The following is a 23,857-nucleotide window of genomic DNA, read 5'->3' as shown; positions in this document are numbered from 1 at the left end:
CGTGGTTGCCGCTGGATGGGATGGGAGGGGGCTTGTCCCAGGAAGTCTCCGGTGGGTAGACATCGCACCCGGAAGTGAAGCTACTCTGTAACGGAGCGGTGGCGCGGCTGGCGGGGCCGAGGGTCCAGTTTATTTTGGAGAAAGTCACTGCGTCGAACCTGAGAAGCAGGTGAGGAGGGCAAAATTCTACAGTGGAGGTACAGCGTGTCAGGTGCACATGGGGAGGCAGTGTGCAAAGAGATTCACGCTTAGGTAGGGAAGCAGCTGGGAAATACAATTCCCGTAGTGCTCCACGCCTTCCGTTCCGGCTAACGATGACGTGCTGCATTCTGGGATTTGTAGTCTTCCTCCTCCCACTTGGAAGGTGCGATCGGTACCACTTCAAATACAGGTGTTTGACAGGTAGACTGCTAAGTTGGGACTGTTGGTGCCGGCACTACTCTGCTCCTGTCATAACTTCTCCGGGAAAAGGTGCCATTTCTGCCCTGAGTTACTGTCCCCAGTGAGGGGCGTGGACAGTGGGCACTCTTGCCAACGCCTATGATGCTTTCAGGCTGTGCAGCTATCGGCTGGGCTGACCATGGCCCTTTCTGTGGAGACGGAGTCGCATATCTACCGAGCTCTGCGCACTGCCTCTGGGGCTGCAGCCCACCTCGTGGCGTTAGGCTTTACCATCTTTGTGGCTGTGCTTGCCAGACCTGGCTCCAGTAAGTAGAATTCATAGTCCACTTATGGGAAGAGAAAAGCTACTTCTCTTGGGGAACGGGGGCCGTAACAGGGGGAAACGATGGGCATAACTCCTGAGAACAGGATTGACTGGCTGAAGGATATTCTCTGTTGAACATATTTAACGTCGTGGGTAGAGCAGACCAGTGTGGGGGCTCTGCCCACCTGGGCAAGCTTTAAGTACATGGCTTCTCTTCCTTTGACTTGGCATGTCATTCCTGACTTGTGGGGATGCTGGAGGAAGGAGCCGCCAGAGGACTGGCAGAGCGTTCTTTCTGTCCAGGGAAGAGAAGAGGGGGTGGGTAAGATGAGCTTGTTACTAGAGGAGGCTCGCATTTTGACCCCTCCTTGGGTGATGGATGGGCTGTCATCTCCGGCTATAGAGACTGGTATGCTGGTTTCTTTTTCCCTAGTTCCATGAGGAACTCTTCTCATTCCAGGTCTGTTCTCCTGGCACCCCGTTCTTATGTCTCTGGCTGTAAGTAGTGGGTTTGGGTAGCTTTTAGGGGTAGAATGTGGGTGTGGGCGTGGCTGGTGAGTCCCAGAATCCTTGTAGGCATTTAGTGCCAGTGTAGACGAGCTGTATGTCCCCACTCCTGCTTCTGACGAATATCCAAGGCTTGAGAACGGTATTCACGACCCAGGACGAACAGGTGAAGCTCACCCAAGCACAAAAGGGCGGCTTCTCTCACCTCTAGCTAGGAAGCTGAGAAATGGCATTTGGAGGCTGCTCTGTCCCTAAAAACCTTAATTTCTGGTGATGCATCTAATTGTCCCTGAAACAGTGCACCCATGTGGCCAGCTCTTGCCAAGAAATTGTATCCTGCCCCATGGAAGGGAGACAAAGCTTGTGAATCATTTATAACTGCCACGTCTCAAACCTTGTTTGCTGGGTCACATAGCCAAGGTGACATTTCAGAAAAGCACCCAGGAAGAAGTCTGGAGAGGCAGCTCTCCCTAACTACTCAGGGCAGCCGTTTTGTGCCACACAGGGCCTTCGTCTCATCAAGTGCAGCATCTCATCAAGTGTCCTTAGGGGAAGGGGACGGAAGGGGGTGCACCTCTGTGGAGGGTTCAGTGCTCAGAGCTCACTTGAGTTTCTGTCTCCTCAGTTCTCCTTCCTGATGACCGAAGCACTCCTGATGTTCTCCCCTGAGAGTTCTCTGCTGCGTTCCCTTTCTCGGAAGGTCCGAGCACGCTGCCACTGGGTGCTCCAGCTGCTCGCCCTACTCTGTGCTCTGCTAGGTCTAGGTCTTGTCATCCTCCACAAAGAGCAGCTTGGCAAAGCACACCTGACCACTCGGCATGGGCAGGCAGGGCTGTTAGCTGTGCTGTGGGCAGGTCTGCAGTGTTCAGGGGGCATGGGCCTGCTCTACCCCAAGTTGCTGCCCCGATGGCCCCTGGCAAAACTGAAACTCTACCATGCCACTTCTGGGTTGGTGGGCTACCTGCTGGGCAGTGCCAGCCTCCTGTTGGGCATGTTCTCACTCTGGTTCACTGCCACTGTCACTGGTGGTGCCTGGTACCTGGCTGTGTTGTGCCCCATCCTCACCAGTTTGGTAATCATGAACCAAGTGAGCAATGCCTACCTGTACCGCAAGAGGATCCAGCCGTGAGCACTCACCAGCTATTAGGAAGGCTGGATTTGCACCTCAGCTTCGGACCAGGAGCTCAGAACCTGTTGGACTCTCACAACTGACGGGGTCTGGGGACATTTCAGGGACTAGGGCACTCAGGGGTAGATCTCCTCACGCTAGAGTGTCTCCCTTTTCTTGCTGTCAACCCAGGGGAGCATGGATCATGTGTCTGGGTGAAGTTGGGGTTGCAACAGTCTCCCCAGCAGCCATACAGCTTATATGTGTACTGGTATGTCCAGAAGTCACGGAGGAAAAAAAAGTAAAATAAACAAACAGAATCCTGAAAACCTGTCAGGAGGAGGAGCAGCTCAGAGCTGCGGATGGTTCTTGCTAATGCATCATGGTGAGAAAATGGTCAGCTGGGTAGGGAGGGGATCCCTCCTTGAGTGGGAGTCCTCAGAGCCTGCTGTGAAACTTCCTCTGATCCCAGTGCATTGGGAGGCTATGTGTGGACGGCACAGCTGTTTCCAGCTAATTGTGCTGGATTCTGGAGACTATGGCCAGTGTCAGGAGATGGACTGTGTCCACAGTGTCACACACAGGGCATAACTTAGAAGTTGAACCCCATGGTCATTTGTGGTGGCAGGCAGATCTCTGTGAGCTCTAAGCCAACCAAGGCTACATAGTAAGATCCTGTCTCAAAAGGGAAAAAGGAAGTAGAATCATGAACAAGAGAAATTTGCCTTCTGTTTCTGAGACAAGGTTTCAAGTCTCCCAGGTGGGCTTTGAACTCACTACATGGCCTAGGATGACAGACTTCAGATTCTCCTGTTCCACCTCAATGCTAGGATTATAGGTGTATGTATGTACCACGTAGGTCCATACCATGCCCCATTTATGTAGTGCTGGGACCCAAACCCAGAGCTCTGAAATGCTAAGCAAGTGTTCTGTCATCCAAGCTATGCCTTCAGCTCCTGGTTTTGTTTGTTTGAGACATGGATTATAGATATGTGCCACCATGCCCTGCCTAAGGCAGCACCTACTGATGGAGAAGCCTTCAACTGTCAGGTCTGTCAGGTCCACTGGCTGAAGGTCTCTCCAATAGACTGAGGAGAGGGAAAAGGAGAAAGGGACTAAGGTGATGGCTCAGGCAAGACTGCCCAGCAGCAGGCGTGTATTAATAGACAAGAGGTACGGGCAGTGGGATTCTTAGCCAGGTGGAGGTGTCATGGAACTGAGCCCTAGAATCCAGAAAACACATTTAACTTTGCATCTGATAAAGATGAGAGGGCTGCACAAGGTGGTCTGACGGAGCCCAGGAGCCAGACCTCAAAGAACCGCTTTATTGATACTGTGAAGCCGGTTTGGCTGCCCGCTCAGATGGTCCTGTAGAAAATACCTGGGAGCTGTGGCAGGCCCGGCTAGGCACAGTCGTCACTGCCACAGCAGAAGGGCACAAGAAACCCTGATGAGAATGCAGTCTGGGGGTGGGCGGGGATGTTCAGACCCACACTGGCTGGGTCCCCAGAACATTTTTGGCAAACACAAATCCTTGCCTTGGCTCGGGGCTGTTGGCAACCAGTTTCAGACGTAAGGGCTGGCCCAGGAGCCGTGGCACCAGTGTCCCTGCAGCCACTTCCTTGGTGAGGAATTGTACCGCTGAGGTACAATCTTACTGCAAATGGGGATCTGCACTGGCTGCTGCTCAGAGACCCCATACCTGGCATTGTGGTTGTCTGGAGTCGAAACCAGGTAGCAACAAGGGTCCTGTGTTAGTGTTGTCGAGACACAGCGGAAGGCCACAGGAACCCCCAGCAGAGCCTCTTCCCTCTCCTCAGAGCAGTCCGTGCTCTGCAGTAGCCGAGACGGATCGGGAAGGCATGGGAGTAGAAGGACTGCACTCAAAGTGGTCTAGAGTAGGGGAGCTGCCTCCAAGGTGATGAGACCGGATTCCGGGACGGTCACCTTCCCTGGGGGTGTGGAAGTGTCTTCTAAGGGCAGGGGACTGTCCGTTTTTGCCCCAGCTTCCTCTTCGTCATCATCCATGCTGGGCCAGGCTGACTGATCCTCCACTCTCTTCAGCCGCTCATTGAGAGCCTTTAGGGCTAGCTGCCTGGAGCCAGAAGAGAAAAGGCAGGTTACACTGGGTTTGGGAGACCACCATGCTCTGCAACCTTCTTCAATAAGGCCAAATCCTCCTACCAAAGAGGCTTGCCTCCCAAATCCCAAGTTTCCTATCCCCATACCGCGTCTAAGAGCCTGGCCAGGATCTGCTCTGGCAATTGAATGAGGACCCAAGGCACCTCCAGACTGAGAAGGCTACCTAGATGTTGGCAGCCTACTTAGCAGGCCAGCCACCACGGACACTTCTGAGTTTGCTAGCTAGAGATGGGCAGGAGTAATGCTTCTGTCAGGAGTGGCATGTTTCAGTCCCTAAAAATGTGTCCCACATGCGCTGGTGTCATTTCCAAGGGCAGGATTATTTGGCTTTGTGGTACTAGGGATTAAACTGAAGGCCAGCACTCCACCACAGAGCTTTTTTTTTTAGGCAGGTCCATACTGCTTCAAACTAGCTCTGTAGCACAGGCAGCCCTTGAATCTCCTGTCTCAGCCTCCTGAGTAACAGGATTAGAGGCCTGTATTACCAGGCTCCCTTCAACGAAGGGCTCTTAAAGAAGCAGCGTCAACTTGCATGGCCCTTCCTATGACAATTTTTCTAGAAGCTTTTCTCAAAGCCACCCAGACCTTAGCAGAGCCTTTGTAGCAGAAACAGCCATGTGGGCAGGCCAGAGAGCAGGGTCTATTGTTTCCACAGGGTAGACTTCTGCAGGCATTATTTTGAGAAAAGGTGGGAAAATACCCTTGGAAATTTTCTTTAGGACACTCAAGAAGTCTCAAGCTGTAGGGCCTGCAGCATGCCTTGAGTGCTTTCCCACCCCTTGGACACCAGCTGTAAACTCTTTTAAGGAAGACATACCCTACACACCAAGCTACCCAGCTTCAGTGGAGGACATGTTTCTAAGTGTTCAGCACTCTGCCCCACAGAAGGTGAAGTGTCCATGGATCCAGATGGCTTACCTCGTTGCTGCTACAGGCAGATACGCCACCCTATGGCTTTCTAAGATCTAAAATTTCTACCACGCCAAGGAAATAGACAGGAAAAGCAGCAGGGATACAGGCACTGAAAACCCTAATGTGCTCCAACCTGGCCCAGTAGCAGGCCTTCCCTGTCACTCCACAGACTACTCTTGGAGATGTCCTCGCCAGCAGTCACTTTGTGGAATCCTCTTTCCTCCTTGTAGCCCTTTGGGCCCAAGAGTGGCATGCAGTTGCATGACAATTGTCACCCAACCCATGTGACTGGGCCAGTCCCCACTCTTGCTTTTCTATCCACTTTTTTTTTTTTCCCGAGACAGGGTTTCTCTGTGTAGCCCTGGCTGTCCTGGAGCTCACTTTGTAGACCAGGCTGGCCTCAAACTCAGAAATCCACCTGCCTCTACCTCCCGAGTGCTGGGATTAAAGGCATGCACCACCACGCCCGGCTTTCTATCCACTTTCTTGATCCTGGAGAGAGGCTTTCTGAATGACCAGTCAACTGTCACAATTCAAGACTTCTCACTGGGGCAAGGGCAAGCTCTGGCCCAGTCCCATCTGAACAGCTCTAAGGACAGCTTCGTCCTTAAAAACTCAGCCCCCAGCCCATTTCCTCTACTAAGTAAGGTCAAGATGGAGTGGTCTTTAGGACACTCCCCAAAAACTCAAGCTGTAGTGCCCAGACTTAGGCCTGCAGCATGGCCTGGCTGTGTTCCCACACCTGCCAGCTGCTAACTCCTTCAAGGAAGGAGGCTACACTCAGCTATAGAGCCTCAGTGGGGAATGAGCTGAGAGAATTCTTCCCCTGAGGTCAGGAACCCCTTTCACAGGGGAGCAAAAGCAGGAACCCGTGATAAGTGCTAAGGAATAAGGTTGCTGAGACGTCAACAGTCTCAGGAAGAACACTGGACACTGGGTCTCCTGGGAGCTGGGAACACTGTAAAGAGTCCATAGGGCTCAGAAAGTAAGACCTGAGTTCAAAAAGCATTCTCCTGCCTTGGCTAACGTGTTCAGTGAATAATGCAGTGAGATTACTGATGCTGCCCTTGTAGGTGATGCAGAGGTCTCTGACCTGCCTGGTGTGGTCAGGAGGCTCCCGCAGTGAGGCACATAACCTGTCTCCGTTGGCAACGTGTCGGAAAGAGGGGTAAATTTAGTAATACCCCAATCATCCTACATTAAGAAGGGAAAGACTTATGGACAAAGACCTCCTTTCCCATTTCCCATCACAGGAGAAAAGAGCCACAGTTTCTGTCTATCACTGGACCAGTGCTTAGAATTTGGAAATTCTGAGGCAAGACCAAAGGTAACTGGGCATTCTGTAGCCATGTTAAGTGGTCCAAGTTGTGAGGTACACAGAGTCCAGAAACCTCCACATTCAGTTCCCTCCTCAAGGCCAAGACCGGAATCCCTTTTCTGAAGCCGCTCCCAACACCTGCCTGTAGCTCTCCGGCCTATATAGAGCAAACACCTCAATGGCTGGTTATGTGGCCACACCAACAGTCTAGCTAGCCAAGATTTTAGAGAAGTTCCCAGTACCTTCTGCGCTCCGCATCTTGAGGGTCTGTGCCTGGGAGGCTGATAGTGATGGACGACGGCGCTCCCACATCGTAGCGCTTCACTGTCTTCTGGCATATCTTTACTTTCACCAGGAGGCCGTGCACCAAGTTCGCTAGCAGCCCCACCACCGGTTGCAGGATCTCCGGGAAGAAGGTGGCAAAAGCAAAATGGTCAGCCATGTCCCCTCGGCCCCGGCTATGGCGCTGATAGAAGCGAAGATATACCCAACTCGATAGCAGCCCAAAGCCGTAGGAAGCCAGGGCTGGGCTCTGGAGCAGCGTGGCCAACCGGAGGAGTAGCAGCAACGCCAGCAACAGCATGGGAACGACACTGACGCGGACCTGGGGCACTCGCAGAACCACACAGTCTCCCATAGTTTGCTTGAGGGCTACCAGGACACCACCTAGGAAGCCCAGGGCGCCGTGAATACGAATAGTGAACAGGTAAACCAAGTTGAAGGAAGCCATGTAGGTGAGGAGGTAGGCGAAGGCCCCCAGAAGCCCCACTGACACATTCACCACCGAGAAGAAGATGAGCAGCTCCAAGGCTCCCCATAGGGGCTCCAGTAATCGCCCGGCCACAACCACTGTGGCCAGGCTAATGGCCACGTCCCACACGTGCTGTTCCATGAGCCCGTGGGTGGCCAGGGTCCAGATCCAGAAGTTGGGTGGGAAAAGATAGCCTGGGGTGACGGCCAGGCAGCCCGTGTCCACAGCGAAGGAAAGCAGGTAGAGAAACAGTACCACGGCGCACAGTGCCTTCACCACCACGCTGGCGCTGGCCAGGATGGCCCCCAGATGCTGGCGGGCACCAGGTAGGGCGCGTTGCATCTTCCTGGCGGACGTTGACTTAAGGGAATGTGTGGAAGGTGGCCTAGGGGCCTCCCCGGGGCCTCGTCCCAGTTCGGCCCCGACGGGAGGCCCGGGCCCGGCTACTTCACTGGCTTCTGTTCCGTGGGAAGGCTCTGGTTCCGGTTTGATCCGGTTGTAGTTCCAACGCGAAGAGAAAGCCTTCTTGCCGGGGACCTGACGTTAGGCCCTGGGTAGCTTGGGCTCGCCTGCCTGCGTGTTCCGTCGGCCCAGCGGCCAGGCTAGCGTTGATCTCAAGGCTGGGCTTCCTCCATCCACTCTGAGACTCTGCGATCTGCGGGGCACTGGTGCCTCGTTCCGGCCCAAGTCAAGCCCGTTTAGCTCCGGCTGGGCTAGGGTTTTGGCTTGACGGTACCTCCTCCCCTCTCCGGGGCCGACAAACAGGGGCGCCGCGCCTGCGCGCCCCCGCTGGCGGCCGCGGCAGTACGCCCTCTGAGCGCTTGCCTTCCGGCTCCTCGGCATGCTGGGATACGGAGTCCTTGGGACCTAGCCGGTCGGTTTCTTCATAGAACCACAAGTCCCAGAAGCTGTGCGCCAACAGGTCCCGTAGAGTGTACAGGCTAGGGCGCTTGGGAGTTGTAGTTTTCAGTGCTTACTCCTCCAGTTCTTAGTTAGGGAAGTTGAGACCAGTATTCCTGATGCAGGAAAGCGAGGTGTTAACTGGGCGGGTTCAAGAGGTAGCACCGCCTTGGGCCACACACTTGCTCAATTCTTTGGAGGAGACTGGCTCTATTTAGGACTTGTACAGGTACAGCAGTGTTTTTGTAATCAGGTACATAAGAATGTGAATGGTTCTGACGAGTTGTACCATTGTGTGTGAACTAACCAGAAACTGTCGTCTGGCAAGTGGAGCCTAAGATGGGCTTGTTCAATCATTTGTAGTCACTGTGTTATTGACCAAGTTCCCCGGTGCAATTTCACGAGCCTTAAAAATGATGATGATGGCAGGCTCTTCCTATCTTAACGATCAAAGAAGGCAACTATGTAAATGACTTGCCATTGTTGTATTGGGTGTTCGTTCACATTGCCCTTGTTCCAACGAATTGTACTTGCGACATGAACTTTCCACCTAAGGGGGAATAAGGGTCAAGGCTGTGCTACTTCAGCGACTCTTTTCCCACTTGATTCCACTGGACAGAGAAATCTCCCTTGAGCTGGAGCGATGGATTAGCGGTTAAGAGCACTGACTGCTCTTCTAGAGGACCTGGGTTCAATACCCAGCAACCACATGGCAGCTCATAACTGTAACTCCAGTTCCAGGGTTTCTGACACCCTTACACAGACACACATGCAGGCAAAACACCAATGAACATTAAAGAAAAGATATTATATTTAAGTCTCTCTATAAGTGCCAAGTTGGTCTAGGCTCAACTTTACGCTATAGTGGCTGTCAGCAGGGTTTGAGATTTATTTAAAAGTTATTTTATAGCCGGGCATGGTGGCACACGCCTTTAATCCCAGCACTAGGGAGGCAGAGGCAGGTGGATTTCTGAGTTCGAGGCCAGCCTGGTCTACAAAGTGAGTTTCAGGACAGCCAGGGCTATACAGAGAAACCCTGTCTCGACCCCCCCCCCCAAAGTTATTTTATTTACATGTATGTGTGTCTTTGTGTGTATATGCTGTTAAGTGTGCAAGCCACCACAGAGGCCACAGAATGTCAGAAGCTGGATTTCTGAGCCACCAGATGTGGGTGCTGGGGTACAGGTTCTCTGTAAGAGCAGCAGGGACTATTAACTATGGAGTCATCTCTCCAACCCTGAGATTTTTGTTTTATATATATATATATATATACATATATATATACATATATACTTATACATATATATGCATATTTTAAAATGTGATTAATTATATGACAAGGGACTTTATTATAAAATCCCTTTAGCTATTGATCTCAGTACAACTGCCTGTGTGTTCAAAACTACCTTTCACCTTTTATTTTTGTCTGGGGTTAGGGTTCCTACTGTATGCCATATACCAGTGTTTGCTAAGTTTGACTTAGCAAATCAAAATACAGAGTCACTGGGCAGTGGTGGTTCAAGCCTTTAAGGTTGATCTCTGTGAGTTGGAGGCCAGCCTGGCCTACAGAGTTAGCTCTAGGACAGCAAAGGCTATAAAAAAAAAAAAAAAAAAAAAAAAAAAACCCTAAAATAAAACCCAAACTAAAAACCAAAACCCGAAACAAAATAGAGTCAAATACTTAATCAGATTTGATTTTTGAATAAACAATTTTCAGGAGAGGGACATCCCATGCCATATTACACACACACACACACACACACACACACACACACACCAAAACAAAACAAAACAAAACAAAAACAACTCATTTGCTCCTATAGAAGCAAGAATAAATTTATTCAGAGTACATTAATAGCACAGATTATAATGACACTGTAGGTAATAACCATGGGCCACAGGGGCGATAGTAACCAAGTACCAAAAACCCTATTGTTAAAAAATTATCAGAATCTGGGGCTGGAAAGATGGTTCAGAGGTTAAGAGCACTGGATGCTCTTCGAAAGGACCCTGGCCCAGTTCCCAGCACCCGCATTGTGGCTCACAACTGTTTGTAACTCCAGTTCCAGGGCATCTGACATCCTCACACAGAAATACATGCAGGCAAAACACCAATGCTCATAAAATCAATCAATCAATCAATCATTTAAAAATGTCTTAGAGTCTGGGTGGTGGTACGTGCCTAAAATCCAGCACTGGGATGGCTAAGGCAGAGGGATCAAGGCCATATATGGTGATAGAGTGAGTTTGAAGCCAGGCTAGACTACATGAGACTGTTTCAAAAGCAATAAGCAAAGGAACAAACAGACAAATTAACTGCAAATCAGAATTGACTGAACTTTATCTGACAACCCCACTCCAAACCATGTGTGTTGTTCCAAGGCACGGGAACTGTTTTGGGGGCATGAGAGTAGTTCAGAAGTGAGTTGCTCTAGGTCAGCCCCTGTAGAGGAGCAAGGGAAACCTCGCCATGGCTTATTCTGGAATGTCCTTTGTCATGTTTAGTATCCAAGTTTTTCCTCCAGCCAGCCTAAAAGGCACACAAACACCCTCTTTCTGTCTCTGTCTTTGTCTGTCTGTCTCTGTGTCTCTTTCCTGTGTGTATGTGTGTGTGCGCGCGTGTGCGCACACGTGCTCTTGTGTGCACATGTGTATAGTAGTTTGAAATGAATGTTGGATAGTGTCCTCTGCCATTTTCTACCCTGTAGGATCTCACTGCGCAGTCATGGGTGGTCTGGAACTCACTGTGTAGACCAGACTGTTCTCAGACTAACAGACCTGCCTGCTTTGGCTTCCTCAGTGCTGGACTTAAAGGAGCACCACCATTCTCTACCTTCTATTTTGAGAAGGGACTCTCCTCACTGAGTCTGGAGCTCATGGGTCCAGCTAGGCTATGGGTTTGATGAACTCTGGGTTTCCACCTGTCCCCAGTCTTCGTGCCTCCCACCCCCAGTGCAGTGGTTACAGTCCACTGCACGGGACTTTACACGCGTCCTGAGAAACTGAACTGAGGTCTTCAGGTTTGCAGAGCAGGCTCTTTACTAACTGAGACATCTTCTAAGCCCTGCCACTTGAGACTTTGGCTGAACTTATTTTTATTTTGAAGATTCTCATGTAGCCCTAGCTGTCTTAGAACTCCCTGTACAGCTAAGGATGTCCGTAGACGCCTGTTCCTCCAGCCTCCACTTACCTCACGTGGATTATGGGGCAGGCACCACTAGACCCAGCTTTCACTGATTTTCTTTAAGTCGCCTCATCTGGCGAGACAGAAGGCATTTCTCCTCCCTGGTTGCTCATCTGTGCTATGGGAATCTATTGGTAACCATACTTAAGATCATGAGAACTTAGCTGGACAATTTCCAGAAACACAGAGTGAATGGCTCTCCTGCCCCAAGAGTGGAAGAGATCGAGCATCCAGTTCAGGATTGTCTAGGTTAGTGGCTTAGTTTTCTTCCCATGAAGAGAATGCAGTGGTCAGGCGGGGAGATGCCCAGTGGGTACGGGCACCTGTGACCAAGTATGACAACTGGAAGAACACAGTGGGAGGAGAGATTCCCTGCAGGCTGTCAGTTTTCCTCGGACCTCTGTGCTTGTGCTGCAGCCCCTCCTGGCAGCCAGGCCAGCCTGGCCTACGTAGGGAGACCTAGTCTCCTCTCACCACAGCTTGATTAATGCAGGGGCGCGCGCGCGCGCGCGCGCACACACACACACACACACACACACACACACACACTGTCCTATGTAGGGAGACCTAGACTTACACAAACATCCTGTCCTATGTCGGGAGACCTACACACACACACACATATACCCACACACCCTGTCCTATGTAGGGAGACCTACACACACACACACACACACACACACACACACACACACCCTGTCCTATGTAGGGAGACCTACACATACACATACCCTGGCCTATGTAGGGAGACACACACACACACACCCTTTCCTATATAGGGAGACCTATACATACACATATCCTGGCCTATGTAGAGAGACACACACGCACCCTTTTCTATATAGGGAGATCTACACATACATATACCCTGGCCTATGTAGGGAGACACACACACACACACACACACACACACACACACACGTACGTACATCTGTCAAAATATTTGCCGGAACTGTCCTGGCCTCTGACCTCCCTGAATCATGATGGAGTGCGCTCTTGCTGGTGGGCGGCCTAATCCTGGCATCGTCAGGTATCTGAGCACTAAGATCTGTTGTGTCGCTCCAGGGGAAGGATCTGCTTGTCTGGTCCTGGTCTGATCCCAAGGCTGGATCTCAGCCTGACTGAGCATCTCTCATTGGTCTTTCTTTTGGAGTCCTGGCCTTGCCTTGAGGCTCTGGCTGGTGGGGTTTTGCCCTCTCCCCTTGAGTTTCTTTCTTAGAGGCTTGTGACTTGATATGAAACAAAGTGGAACCAATGCAGGAACCTCTGAGGAACAGGATTGAAGCTTTTCCTCCTAGCAGAGCAGGACAGTGCTCAGAGGCCAGGGCCACCCGTGGTCATAACCACCCAGTCCTCAACCCAAGGCCCACACAGTGGATGGAAACTGGTTTGAAGTGAAAATATGAACATTATTTAATAACTGATCTTCTGTAATAAACCATTTGAAAATATTTTACAAGGAATCACACACACAATATTTTACAAAGTTTCTCGACTTTTTTTTGTCGCTGTTGTTTTCCCAACTTGTCTGTACAAAATAGAATAACCAAAAAAAAAAAAAAAAAAAAAAGGGCAAAGGAAATGGCCCCCAAGTCCCCCAGCCCACAGTAAGGGGACAGCTAGGTCAGGTGGGTAATGAGAGGGTTGAACCCAGCTGGGGGTTGGACAACTACCTGATGGGGATTGTTTTGTCTGGTTTCATTTGTCTTTAAACTTAAAATATATATTTATTTTTCTGTATACGTTTGTTTCTTTTTTTGTTTATATTCTCTGTTGAGCACCTGACTACACTACAGTTACACACACGCCCCCACAGGACACAGCTGACATCCAGGCTGGGCACACATCATGGATACCCACCCTGTCACCAGCACTGGGCATGGACCATACACACACTGAGAAAGCAACAAGCAACATGACATTAATTAACGAAGCCATTAATTAATGTATCACCCTCCCCCCTCCTCCCAGTCCATCTGAGCCTCACGGCTACACCCCTCCCCCCTGCCCCTCAGTCCCCTCCTGGCCCCCCAGGTTACGATGCCTTTGGGAGAAATGACAGAATGAAAGGTGTGAAGAGATGTGTCCCAGGTCCAGCCTCTGTGTGTGCAGTACTGTTGGTTAGACATGTGCATGGTGCAAGTGTGTGTTCAGTAAGGGAGGGGCAATTTGGCCTCCTAGGGGCAGGGACTGTGTGTGTGTGTGTGTGTGTGTGTGTGTGTGTGTGCAGAGGGAATTAGGCCTGAGTGTGCAAGAACCAGATTGGGGATGGGATGGCCCAGCCAGGAGAGACCAACTCATCCCTGCTAAGGCAAAATACAATGTCTGGTGGGGTTCTTATGCCAAAGGGGTTCAGGCAGTGATGTGTGGTCCTACTAGGGGCCGGACACTGGTGAGCGATGGTTACAATGAGCACCTGGCAGGGTGAGGGGCACTTGGGGACACTGGTGGCTAGGGGTGAAACAGAGAGGCCTCTCCCCCCATCCCCCCAGCATTTGGCACGGTTTGACATTCAGTTTTAGAGATGGGAGGCTCAGCCAGGCTGCATCTCAGAGTAGAGGCAGAGGTGAGCAGAGATGGAACACACAGGCCAACCCCTTCATTGACATCTCGCCCTGTGTAAGGCTGTGGGCCACCCCCCATGGTGCGTGTCTGTTTGTGTGTTCCCTCACAGGTATGTCTAGTGAGAGTTTGGTTTCTGCTCTCAGAGATCCAAGTGTATATGGCATGTGTCTAAACTGATGTCATTGTGAGACTGTCCTGACACCTGCAAGGCTAGGGGGGGGGGGGTTGTAGCCTGAAAGGGCCAGAAACCTATGGGGAGGGGAGTGCCCCCCAATCTCTCACCATTACCATCTCCCCCCCCCCAGAGAAGGTAAGTTTGGGCTTGGGTGGGGCCAAAGGGCCAGTTAGAGGTGCCCAGCAGTGGCAGGGTTGCCTACATAGAGGAAATCTCCAGGCAGGTGGGTCAGTGGAGGCCTGGTTTGGCATCAGTACTAGTGGCCTCCTGTCCTAGCCCAGGGGGATGAGTCTAGGGACTGCGGGCACTTGGACAGTTCAAGGGTGAGCTAAATCTTGAGTGCCAAACACCATGGCATCTTACTTTGGGGTTCCCCTGCCCCAAGGCACAGGCTCGGGGGAAGGGACCCAGGTCCTTCAGGAGTGGCCAAGGCTCTAGATTGGGGAATGTGGAATGGGAGGGTGAGCGAAAGGCTAGGAGGCCAAGGGGTATGTATGATGTGTGTGTGTGGGTCGCTCAGAGGTGGCGAGAGGCAGCGAAGGAGTGGACTTGAGGCTGCGGCCGAGGTGGCAGGCCCAGGAGGAGCAACAGCTGCAAGGAAACCAAGACGCCCAGCGACGGAGGGAAGGAGGCTCCGCGGCCACAGTCTGAGGTATCTTCCTGCAGGAATGGAAGACAAGGAAGCGGTCGGTACCCAGCCGGCGCAGGCTCGCAGATGTCAGCAGCGTCGCTTCCCCAACTCACCGTCGCATTGTAGTCAAAACAGATGTGCGGACCTCTTCGGTATCTCGGTCTCTGCACCAGCTCACACTGCTCCGGGCCGTCCGCTGGGCATGGGTGGGGAGTCAAGGAGGCGGTGGCAAAGACGTGGGGGTATGGGGGGGAGCGCAGGGCAGGAGGGGAGTGGGCGGTGAGGCGGGCGGGGGCAGGATACAGTGTGTCTCCTTCTGCAGCAGCCGGCCCGCCTCGCATTGGCTGCACAGCGGCTTCTCAGCCACCACGAACAGAAGATTGGTGTTGGTCAGTCTCTGCGCGTGGAACAGCCTGGAGGGACGATCGGAGGGCGGAATCTTGGAGGTTCACTCCACCCTGGAGCCACCGCCCCGCCCACAAACGCCGCAGACCACGCCCCTCTAATACGCCCCGCCCCTCGCTCTGCAAGTACCTGCTGCAGTTTCCGCAGTCAATGATGGCGTTATAGGATGCGTTCACCGAGCCGAAGTAGTACTGGGTCTGTTTCATGACGCAGCTGCTTTCGCGCGTCTCGGGGCTGCCCTCAGCTTCTGCCGGGTCTGCGGGGCCCAGACGCCTCAGCCCCTCCCACAGACAATCGTCCGCCTCAGCTTGGCACAGCCCTAAGCCCCACCCTCCTTGTGATCCGAGCATCTGTTCCCGCCCTGGACACAGATTTGGGGCCAAGCATCCTAAACCCTACTTACCTGCCTGGAACCAGCTGTGATAGATGAGACCATAGAGTAGCTGCTGGAATAAGGACCTGTAGGGCACCGGGCACCGAGTACCGGCGGTCAGCAGGTGGCCAGTGCCTTACAGGCCTCCTTTACCAACCTCTCCTCCAGGACTCACCAGGCGGCAGCAGAGGTCCACCAGGCCAAGTTAAGGAAATCTGCAATGGTGGGCTGCAGTGGAGAGAGGAGGACGGTCGCCTCTGGTTCTACATCACCCTGGCTCTCTAAAATGTTATCGGGGAGGTCTATAGGCGGGTTTCCCAACCTTTAATCTCTGGGTATTTCTAGGAGCTTACCACAAAGACACCCCGGGGTGCAGCACCCAGGTTCCCAGGAGGCTGAGGGGCACAGGCTGCCTGATAGTCATAGGATTCCTTTCGGGTGTAGAAGGAGTTATTGTACAGTGCCAGCATCAGGTTGGCATCCACCTCACTGAAGAATCTGCCAACCTGGGGATGCAGGGAGAGAGCCATAGTCACAGGGCATGCTCTAGAAGGCTCTGACCTACACCGTCCTTCCATTTTCTTCCTGACCCTTACCTGGTCCCACTGATGGTTCTGGTTTGACAGCACCAGGAACCCTCCGTCATCAATGAGGACACAGAGTAGATCCTAAGAGGTAGGGAAGGGAGGTAAAACTGGTGAGGGGGCCCGCCTCGGACTACTTCATGCTCTGGCAGTCCAATGGTGCGGAGTGAGGGGCATCACTCCTCTAGGTCTGGCAAGAAGAGGGAGTCAGGGTAGGGGTGTTAAGATCGAAAGGCTAAGGGGCAGACTAGGAGTCACAGTTGAGACCAGGGAGCCTGGGGATGAGGGAAGCTGGGATGCAGGGCAGAGTCAGAGCACACGCACCTCGTTGTTAACCTCGCAGTCCATCTCACAGTGGCTGCTGGGGCCGCACTGCTGGGCAGAGAATGGGGATGTAAGACACCCACCAGTGTCCCTCATGTCTGTTACCCCAGGCCATCTGTGGCACCTCCTGCCTTCCCAAAGGTGCTGGAGCCAGTCTGAGTGGCAGGCTTGTTAGGAGTCCATGGAGACACCAGAGGGGGCTTATTCCCCTTCCCCTGCCCAAATACCTTCTGAGGTTGGTCCTGATGGGTACGGTTGCTGGCCAGCACCTTGAACTTTTCAGCCCAAGCCTCTAGGTCCAGTTTGACACCCACCACTGTGGGAGAGAGCAATGGTTATGTGGACTACCTGCCTGGTCAGTGTCCTGACTGTTGCCCCAGCCCCACCTCAGTCTCAGCATTCACCTGCTGGCCTCAGTGTGCGACGACCTAGACTGAGCTCCACAGCTGTGCTGACGAGGACACCTACTGTGTCATTCTCCAGCTCCAGTGGTCTTAACAGGGCTGGGGCAGATGAATAGAGCAGTCAGGAGTGAAGGCTGACCGTACTGGCCACTCTAAAACTGGGCCCTATCAAACCAGGGCTGGACCCAGTTTAAGCCTATAGCACCCCATACAGTGTCTGGCTTAGCTTTTCTCTTTGACTATCGGGCAGCCCGTGCCCCTCAGCCTCCTGGTCTCAGTTAAGGCCTCCCACCTGCTGCTGGGTATGGACAGACACTCACAGTCCTGGTGTGGGGGCTTGAAGATATAACCATGGTTATCCAGGCTGCGACGGTAGAAGCTGGCATTGAAGGGTTCAGGGTTTTCTGTCCAGTCTTCGGCTGCCCTAGAGCACCCAAGACAGGCAGAGCTCAGTGGGCATACGACTGCACACCATAAGGCAGCTTGTGGTGTACAATGGTCTTGGCAGTGCTGAGGCCTCAGGGTAGTGAAGTCATGGCAAAGTCCCAGACAGGGAGAGCTGTTGTCGCGTGTCACTTACTTGTTCGGGAAGACACGTGTGATGCCACCATCAGTGGCAGCAAATACGGCTAGCAGGCTGTACCTGGGGGCAACAGGGAGATGGGGTCACAGGCTCGCCATGTTCTACTGTGCAAGGCCGGGGCCTCTGGGCCAACCCCAGCCCCCTGCTATACATAGCCATAATAGCCTGGGCGGTGGTGCATACGTGTTGAGATCTTGGTCCCGCCACACACGTTCCACTAACTGCTGTGTAATGCCCGTGTCCAGAATCAAGTTATGAAGAAGGAAGTTATTACCTGGAATAGGGCAGATGGAAAGGTGTCTTAATGTAGAGCCATGACATCCCTGCCTCTAATCTCTAGGGCTCTGGGGAAAGCCTTCTCTACGTCCTTGGTCCAGGCCCTGCCTGCTTGTCTGCCTGCTGTGTACTGGCCTCCCTCCCTTCTCTTTGCCCTGACCCCAGACCCTGCCTACACTCAGAGGCCCCACCCTATACTCACACTGCTTGGAGTCCGGAGTCACTTTCTCCATGAGCTCGATGAAGTTCTTCAGGAACTCGGTGTTGTTGTCTGAGGCGTTCAAATCCTTGCAATACTCTCTGGGGGGTTGGGGAGGGGCAAGAAGAGCAGGCTTGGGAAGCTGTACTGTACTTGGGAAGGTGGAGGGTTATCCAGGCTTCCCGGCGAAGTCCAGATTGCAGGGAGGGGTGTGAATGTTCTCACAGGCTGTGGTCACCATGAGCCTGAAGGCTGCTGGGACTTAGTTGGGGTGGGCAGAGTGGGCAGGAGGAGGGACTGCCTCCTCCACCCTGGTGGCTTTTCTCTCTCCTGGTCTTGGCCCTGCCATCTCTTGTATATAGTTGGACCCAGATGACACACCCAGGGAGCCCCAGGAAATGCAAATGCCAGTGGGTGGCTCCTCCACCTGTATGCCTGCCAGTGTTCCCGTGGGCATGAGTGGGGTTGAGTATCAGCACTTGCTATTGCCAGTATCTAGGACCCCACCCTGCCTCTTCCTGGCCTTGTGCCTTGGGGCAATGCATTCTGGTCTCCCGGGGCTCACTTTTTTCATCATGCCACAATAGGGGTGTCAGTAGGAATGTGTGGGTCCCTGGTCTGGTTATTTCTGGCAGACCCTCACTAGACTCAGGCTCTGGGTCCAAAAAACATGGGTGTGGCAAACCTGGAGTAGGGTTCTTGTGTTTTGTTTTTGTTTTTGTTGAGTAGGGTTCTTGGAGAACAATGACTCTCTCTGATGGATGGAGCCATCTCTCCTGCTCAATCCCTTAGTCACTACCCTGCCACCAGGCATCTCCCCAGTGACCTAGATGACAGCGACTCTGTGGACAGTTTAAAAAATGAGCAATTTCCCTAGGCTATGGGAGGACCCATAGTTTAGTGTGGGCACCTGGGACTTGATTTGTAGCCACACTGATCTACTGAGTGTCTGTAAACTGTACTGTCTGTGTGGACACGCCCAGTGACAGTCACACAACTGTGCATAAGGTATACCATACACGTGAAATATTTCACATCTGTAGGGCACTTCATTCGCTCATACACACTTATCCAGTGCTCCTGAAGCAGTTATGAAAAAGACATTTCTTCCCTAAGCTACTTCAGGGTCACACCTCCCAGACCATTTCCGATCACTAATGCACACGGACCACCCCACATGTACACCTGGTCTCTTGCACATGGACACAATGAGTCACAGGTACAAACATCTACAGAGAGTCAGAAATTTGTGGGTGCATGCACGCAACGTGCCTACGCACAGAGGTTAGGAGTGTCCAGAGCCCCATTTGTGCCGGAGAGTGCTCTCATTTAAAACCCAGGTTGCAAGAGAGGGCATCAGCACCAGGGGCCATGGCCCTCCTCAGATGAAGTTCAAGGCAGACTGTGTGCACACCAGGATGCCTGTGTTCACACTGGGTGTGCACTCCTGGGATGGCTCTGGGTTCTGATCCCCCACTTGCCAGAGCGGCTCCTCAGCTTCTTGCCCTCCCTCCCGTTTCTCCCCTATGCTCAGTGAGCCACCACACCAAGGATGAGCAGCACTGGCAACAGCCACAGGGGCTCTGGCTGGCTCAGCCTTCAGACCCACACAAACACTGACTGACAAAGGACAACAACAGGGGGTGGGTGGGTCAGGTATGGGCAGGATGCCACAGACCAGAGCAGCAGCTGCCCAGCGAGGGTGTGCTGGAGGACAGCCAGCCCAAGGTGGAAAGGGCTCCTCCTTCCTGGTGGCCTGGGAGGGCACAGAAGGTGGCAGAGAATCCAAAGCCCACCTGCCCCTGGCCTGGTGGGAGATGGTCTGTGGGCTACAGGCTACTGCTGCCTGGTGCGGCTACATGGCCTGGGTATGTACACAGCCGCACATACCGGGCTATGTATTGGGGTTGGGAGCAACACTGCACAGGACAATAGACACACAGAGCTCCAGGCAGCAGTGCAGGAGGTGGGGCCAGGATGGTCAGGGGAGGGGGAGGACGCCTCAGCAAGGCCACACGCAAGCTACCTCGGAGCAATGAAAACGTGTCCTTCAGACTCAAAGCTGCTGGGAAGCAGGAACTCAAAATCTGCAACAGAAACGGGGGGGGGTTATCCGGCGGGGGCTGGGGAGGCGGGAGGCCAGGGGGCTCAGAGCTGATGGGGCTGGAGGGACAGGTAGGAACAAGGCAGCCTGAGGGAGGGGGGAGACACCGGCAAAGAGGGAACCCGCCACTTCCGCGTTCAGGTTTGAGCCAGAGAGAAGGGAGGGTGAGGAGGGTGTGGGGCCTGTGGAGACTACAGCATCGCAGGAGAAGGGCAGTTATAGCCAATATGTTGCCCGGGCCTGGTCCTCTGTCGGCAGTGAGTCCCTTGGCGTGGCTGTATATGCTTCCATACTGCTGTATAGCACATATACACGGACACACACACACACACACATATATATATACACACACTGCTATATATATGCATGGTCTGGTGGAGGCGCCGGTCTAGCTCTTATCACATCCATAATGGAAAAACCGCATGCAGAGCTTCCTTTGCCTCCGTAAGAGACTTTGAGGAAGGGAATCAGCTTTGGGCTGCGGGATTTTTCTTTTTTTCTTTTTTTTTTTAAATCTCTCTTTGCCGCAGCTGTTTGCATTTTTGGTAGGTCTTGCTTTTGTTCTGTGTCAGGCATCAACATGGCCAAACCGAAAGGGTTTCTCACGGGCACAGACAGTCCAACCAGAGACAGGTGTGAGCAGCTGCTGGCGGTGGAGGTGCTGCAGTGCATCGTGGAGGTCTGGGGCTGGGGTGTTCTTCCTGGAACAGGATGCTGGGGGACGGGGAACCCACAGGGGGTAGGAACTGTTCCAGAGTGTAATGAGACAGGGCTGCTGCTGGACTCTGCACGCCTGCTTTCCAGGCTGAGAGGAGCCAGGGACCTAGGGAAGGTCTAGTCTTCTCCCTTCCAAGGAGTTGAGACAAGGGAGAATGCTGGGAGTGTCTGGCAGGATGGTCTAATAGCTGTTGTGCCTGTGCCTTGGGCTTACGAGCCGTGCATGTGTGTGCAGTGGATACATAGGTATGTGTACATGTTTGTTTTTGCACGGACGTGTGCTCACACACCTGAGAATGTGGCTCCTCTCTCTGCCCATCTGGACCGGATTACCCTGCTGTGTGCAGATTTTATTCTTTTGAGACAAGCTCTGCAGTCCGTGTTTGCCTAGGACTCCCTTATACAGCCGAGGATGACTTTGAACTCCTGATTTTCTTGCACACACCTTCAGAATGCTGGGATATGAGCACACACCATCACACGTGGCTTACGTGATGGTGGGGATTGAACCTGGGACCTTGTAAATGCCAGGCAGTGACAAGCAACTGAGTTGTATCCCCAGCCATCATGGGCATCCGCGAGGGCCCTGGGCTTGTGTAGTTCTGCCAGTCCATCTCCCTTTGTTTTAAAAAAGATGGTCTCGGTTGTCTTGACTAGCCTCCAGTTCTTGCCAGAACCTCTTGAATGCTGGGATTTTAGGCCTGCGCCACACTCTGCTTTCTCTACCCTATCCTCACCAACATCCTAAACTCTTTTACCATAGAGCTTTTGTCATCCCCAAAAGAGGGATTTTCACGGTTCCCAAATACTCCCATGATGCACTGCAAAGTTCTGAACCCGGGGAAACTAGGCTGCTGTGAAGGGCTGGCAGTCACTGGTTGGACTGTTCCTTTCTGATAGGACTGTGAGGCAGGGTTTGGACACAAGCCAAAGGTGAAGGAGTAGGGTGGGAAGAGGGGGAAGAGGAGAAAGAAAAGAGAGGGAGGAGGGAGAAGGAGGGAGTCTATACTATGTTTGTCATGTTACCAGGGCCTTGAAATTCTAGGGTCAGAGGGTGGGATGTGGGCGATGGTACAAATGACAACTCAAGCCAGTGGGATTGGGGTATGCACCGACCCTGACCCAGGCCAGCAGGCGCAGCTTAACTCCCTTTGCTGGACTAGGCTAGACAAGGCCCCTGGGTTTTTTGAGAAGTTCTCTGCTTCCAGGAATGGGGGACATTCTCATGTGGTTCTCCATGCCTCACAGGGGCAAATGTTCCCTGGAAAGGCATCAGTCCATCTACCAAAGGCAGACCTAGACCTTATCATTTGCCACCCCCTCTACCTCCCACTGTTCTCTGATGAGGCCTGGCAGCTCACTATCCACTCTTCTGGGAACTGATTTGGGGGCCCTTTGCTTTGTCAGTAGGCTGTCTTCCTCTAGACCGTTTGGTTGGCTCTTGGGATCCAAAAGATCCCACCCTTTGCCTGGAGGAGAATATAGTTTCCTGAGTCTGCCTTTATTTCAGAATAGCTTTCCCCATATAGATGAGCCCTCCCTAAGGGCAGAGGTAGCCCAAGGGTCCTTAGCAAGGCCTTGGAAGCAGCAGGAGCAACAGTACATGTTAACCCAGGATGGTGGGACAACCTTGTCCTCCTGTGTCCAGGCTTCTTGCCCTCTGTGATCCCCACTAAGGCTCTGAGCCTTGCCACCTTTCTTCTATTAGGGCTGTGAGCTCTGGGGCCACACCAGAACCCAGAGGCCTAAGAGCCTTCTAGAGGGTGCCTGCTGGGACTTCCCTACCAACTGCATCTTGAAACTCCTGCCCTGCTGGGTGGGTGGTGGTGAAGCATCCAGTTCTGTTCTCACTGTTGAGTTGTCTTGGAGGGCCAGAGACGTTGGGGAGGCAGGGGACTTCCCATGGGGTACCACAGGACTAGGGAATAGGAGGAAGGAGTCTGGGCCCCCAGGACACACTGGAGAATTCCCTGCAGACAGCCCCAGAAGTGGGCTACTAGCTCTAGTGGGGTGTCAGGATCAGAGGAAAGGCAAGAACTGAGGAGCCGAGGGATGCTGGGAGGGAGCCCCAGAGGGCAGGGGTGTGGCTGGTCCTGGGCAGGAAGGGGGGCAAGCAGGGGCGTGAGGGTGGGTGGGGTGGGGAGAGGAGGGAGCACTGGTTCTGAATATACTTGCCCTTCAGTTTGCTGATTGGCACTGGGACAGTCCACCAAGAGAGAAAGCGAGGAAAACAAAAACACAAACACAAAAACAAACGAAAAGGGGGAGGGGAAGGGGAGGGGCACAAACAATATTTTATTCAATGGCTGTTTGAATGAAAATATTGTGTCTCATCATCATACCGAAAGGAAACTTCTTGCAAAAAAACGACATGAGAGAGAAAAGAGAGAGCAAGAAACTCAAAAGAGATGAGCCCCAGTCGGCCAGGCAGGTGGGGGGCGCCCGGTGGGGCCGGAGCCCCAGCCTCCCTCCCAGCGACCTCTGGCATTGGGCAGGCAGGGCCAGGCCTGAGATCCAGGCCTTTCCAGAGAGGCCCATGGTGAGCAGGCATGCATGGGGAGTCACAGGCAGAGGAGTGAGAGAGCTGGAGGGGGAGAGGGAAGGAGGCAGAAATGGGGGAGAGAGAGAGGGGGAGGGGGAGGGGGAGGGGAGAGAGAGAGAGAGAGAGAGAGAGAGAGAGAGAGAGAGAGAAGGGAGAGAGGAGCCAAGAAGGGGAGGAAGGAGAAGGATGTAAAATAGGAACCAGGGAGCAAAGAAGGCAAAGAAGGAGGGAGGAGAGAGGGAAGAAGACACACAAAAGGAAGACTAGAAGGAAGGCAGGCAGGGGTTCTAGGTTAGGGAGAAGGGATGGAGGGACTGAGCAGAAAGATGAGGCAAGAGAGAGGGGGTTAGGGTGAAGAGGAGAGAGGAGCAAGAGGAAGAGAGAAATGAGAGGAAGAGATGGAGGGAGAATGTGACCTGGAGGAGGAGGAGGAGGGGGAGGAGGGGG

At 53.0% G+C, this 23,857-nt stretch overlaps 3 protein-coding genes across 5 annotated transcripts in view; 1 reads left to right on the top strand and 2 right to left on the bottom strand.

The window, feature by feature from the left end:
* Positions 1–9: 9 nt before the first annotated feature.
* On the top strand, positions 10–2,650 carry LOC110302017 (cytochrome b561 domain-containing protein 2). 2 transcript variants are annotated; one of them, XM_021172768.1, is made up of 4 exons: positions 10–169; positions 554–707; positions 1,167–1,204; positions 1,839–2,650. In XM_021172768.1, exons 2-4 carry the CDS (start codon positions 581–583, stop codon positions 2,340–2,342), a joined length of 669 nt encoding a protein of 222 aa, XP_021028427.1. In that variant the 5' UTR covers positions 10–169; positions 554–580; the 3' UTR covers positions 2,343–2,650. The 2 variants fall into 2 exon arrangements, with proteins under 2 accessions (XP_021028427.1, XP_029337613.1); XM_029481753.1 differs by lacking the exon at positions 10–169 and having other exon boundaries at positions 623–707; positions 1,140–1,204; positions 1,839–2,641.
* A 982-nt stretch (positions 2,651–3,632) lies between these two features.
* Positions 3,633–8,313, bottom strand: Tmem115 (transmembrane protein 115). Its single transcript, XM_021172006.2, has 2 exons — positions 6,936–8,313; positions 3,633–4,416 (listed from the first exon to the last, which is right to left on the bottom strand). Exons 1-2 carry the CDS (start codon positions 7,784–7,786, stop codon positions 4,215–4,217), a joined length of 1,053 nt encoding a protein of 350 aa, XP_021027665.1. The 5' UTR covers positions 7,787–8,313; the 3' UTR covers positions 3,633–4,214.
* A 4,606-nt stretch (positions 8,314–12,919) lies between these two features.
* Cacna2d2 (calcium voltage-gated channel auxiliary subunit alpha2delta 2) overlaps positions 12,920–23,857 on the bottom strand; it is a 130,555-nt gene continuing 119,617 nt past the window's right edge. Inside the window, exons 23-38 of one of the 2 annotated variants that reach the window (XM_021171426.2) lie at positions 20,074–20,134; positions 18,051–18,148; positions 17,756–17,846; positions 17,570–17,632; positions 17,310–17,413; positions 16,990–17,088; positions 16,813–16,901; positions 16,586–16,636; positions 16,274–16,345; positions 16,031–16,183; positions 15,853–15,905; positions 15,708–15,763; positions 15,434–15,560; positions 15,203–15,312; positions 15,013–15,095; positions 12,920–14,928 (exon numbers count right to left, since the gene is read on the bottom strand). In XM_021171426.2, coding sequence (XP_021027085.1) covers positions 14,785–14,928; positions 15,013–15,095; positions 15,203–15,312; positions 15,434–15,560; positions 15,708–15,763; positions 15,853–15,905; positions 16,031–16,183; positions 16,274–16,345; positions 16,586–16,636; positions 16,813–16,901; positions 16,990–17,088; positions 17,310–17,413; positions 17,570–17,632; positions 17,756–17,846; positions 18,051–18,148; positions 20,074–20,134 — 1,454 coding nt within the window. In that variant the 3' untranslated portion in view covers positions 12,920–14,784. The remainder of the gene's footprint in view (positions 14,929–15,012; positions 15,096–15,202; positions 15,313–15,433; positions 15,561–15,707; positions 15,764–15,852; positions 15,906–16,030; positions 16,184–16,273; positions 16,346–16,585; positions 16,637–16,812; positions 16,902–16,989; positions 17,089–17,309; positions 17,414–17,569; positions 17,633–17,755; positions 17,847–18,050; positions 18,149–20,073; positions 20,135–23,857) is intronic. The other variant, XM_021171427.2, reaches the window with a different exon arrangement.

This window comes from Mus caroli, chromosome 9 (genome assembly GCF_900094665.2).
Source record: "Mus caroli chromosome 9, CAROLI_EIJ_v1.1, whole genome shotgun sequence".
Lineage (NCBI taxonomy): Eukaryota > Metazoa > Chordata > Mammalia > Rodentia > Muridae > Mus > Mus caroli.
The sequence above is the reverse complement of the archived record's forward strand: the minus strand, read 5'-3'. Positions and strand labels throughout refer to the sequence as shown.

What these genes read in the sequence shown, in the direction of transcription:
- LOC110302017 (XM_021172768.1), top strand. Translation starts at nt 581, where the DNA reads ATGGCCCTTTCTGTGGAGACGGAGTCGCATATCTACCGAGCTCTGCGC. An exon ending in GCTTGCCAGACCTGGCTCCA is followed by an intron (nt 708 to 1,166) that starts GTAAGTAGAATT and finishes TTCTCATTCCAG; the next exon opens with GTCTGTTCTCCTGGCACCCC. An exon ending in CCGTTCTTATGTCTCTGGCT is followed by an intron (nt 1,205 to 1,838) that starts GTAAGTAGTGGG and finishes CTGTCTCCTCAG; the next exon opens with TTCTCCTTCCTGATGACCGA.
- Tmem115 (XM_021172006.2), bottom strand. Translation starts at nt 7,786, where the DNA reads ATGCAACGCGCCCTACCTGGTGCCCGCCAGCATCTGGGGGCCATCCTG. An exon ending in CAAGATGCGGAGCGCAGAAG is followed by an intron (nt 4,417 to 6,935) that starts GTACTGGGAACT and finishes TTCTGGCTCCAG; the next exon opens with GCAGCTAGCCCTAAAGGCTC.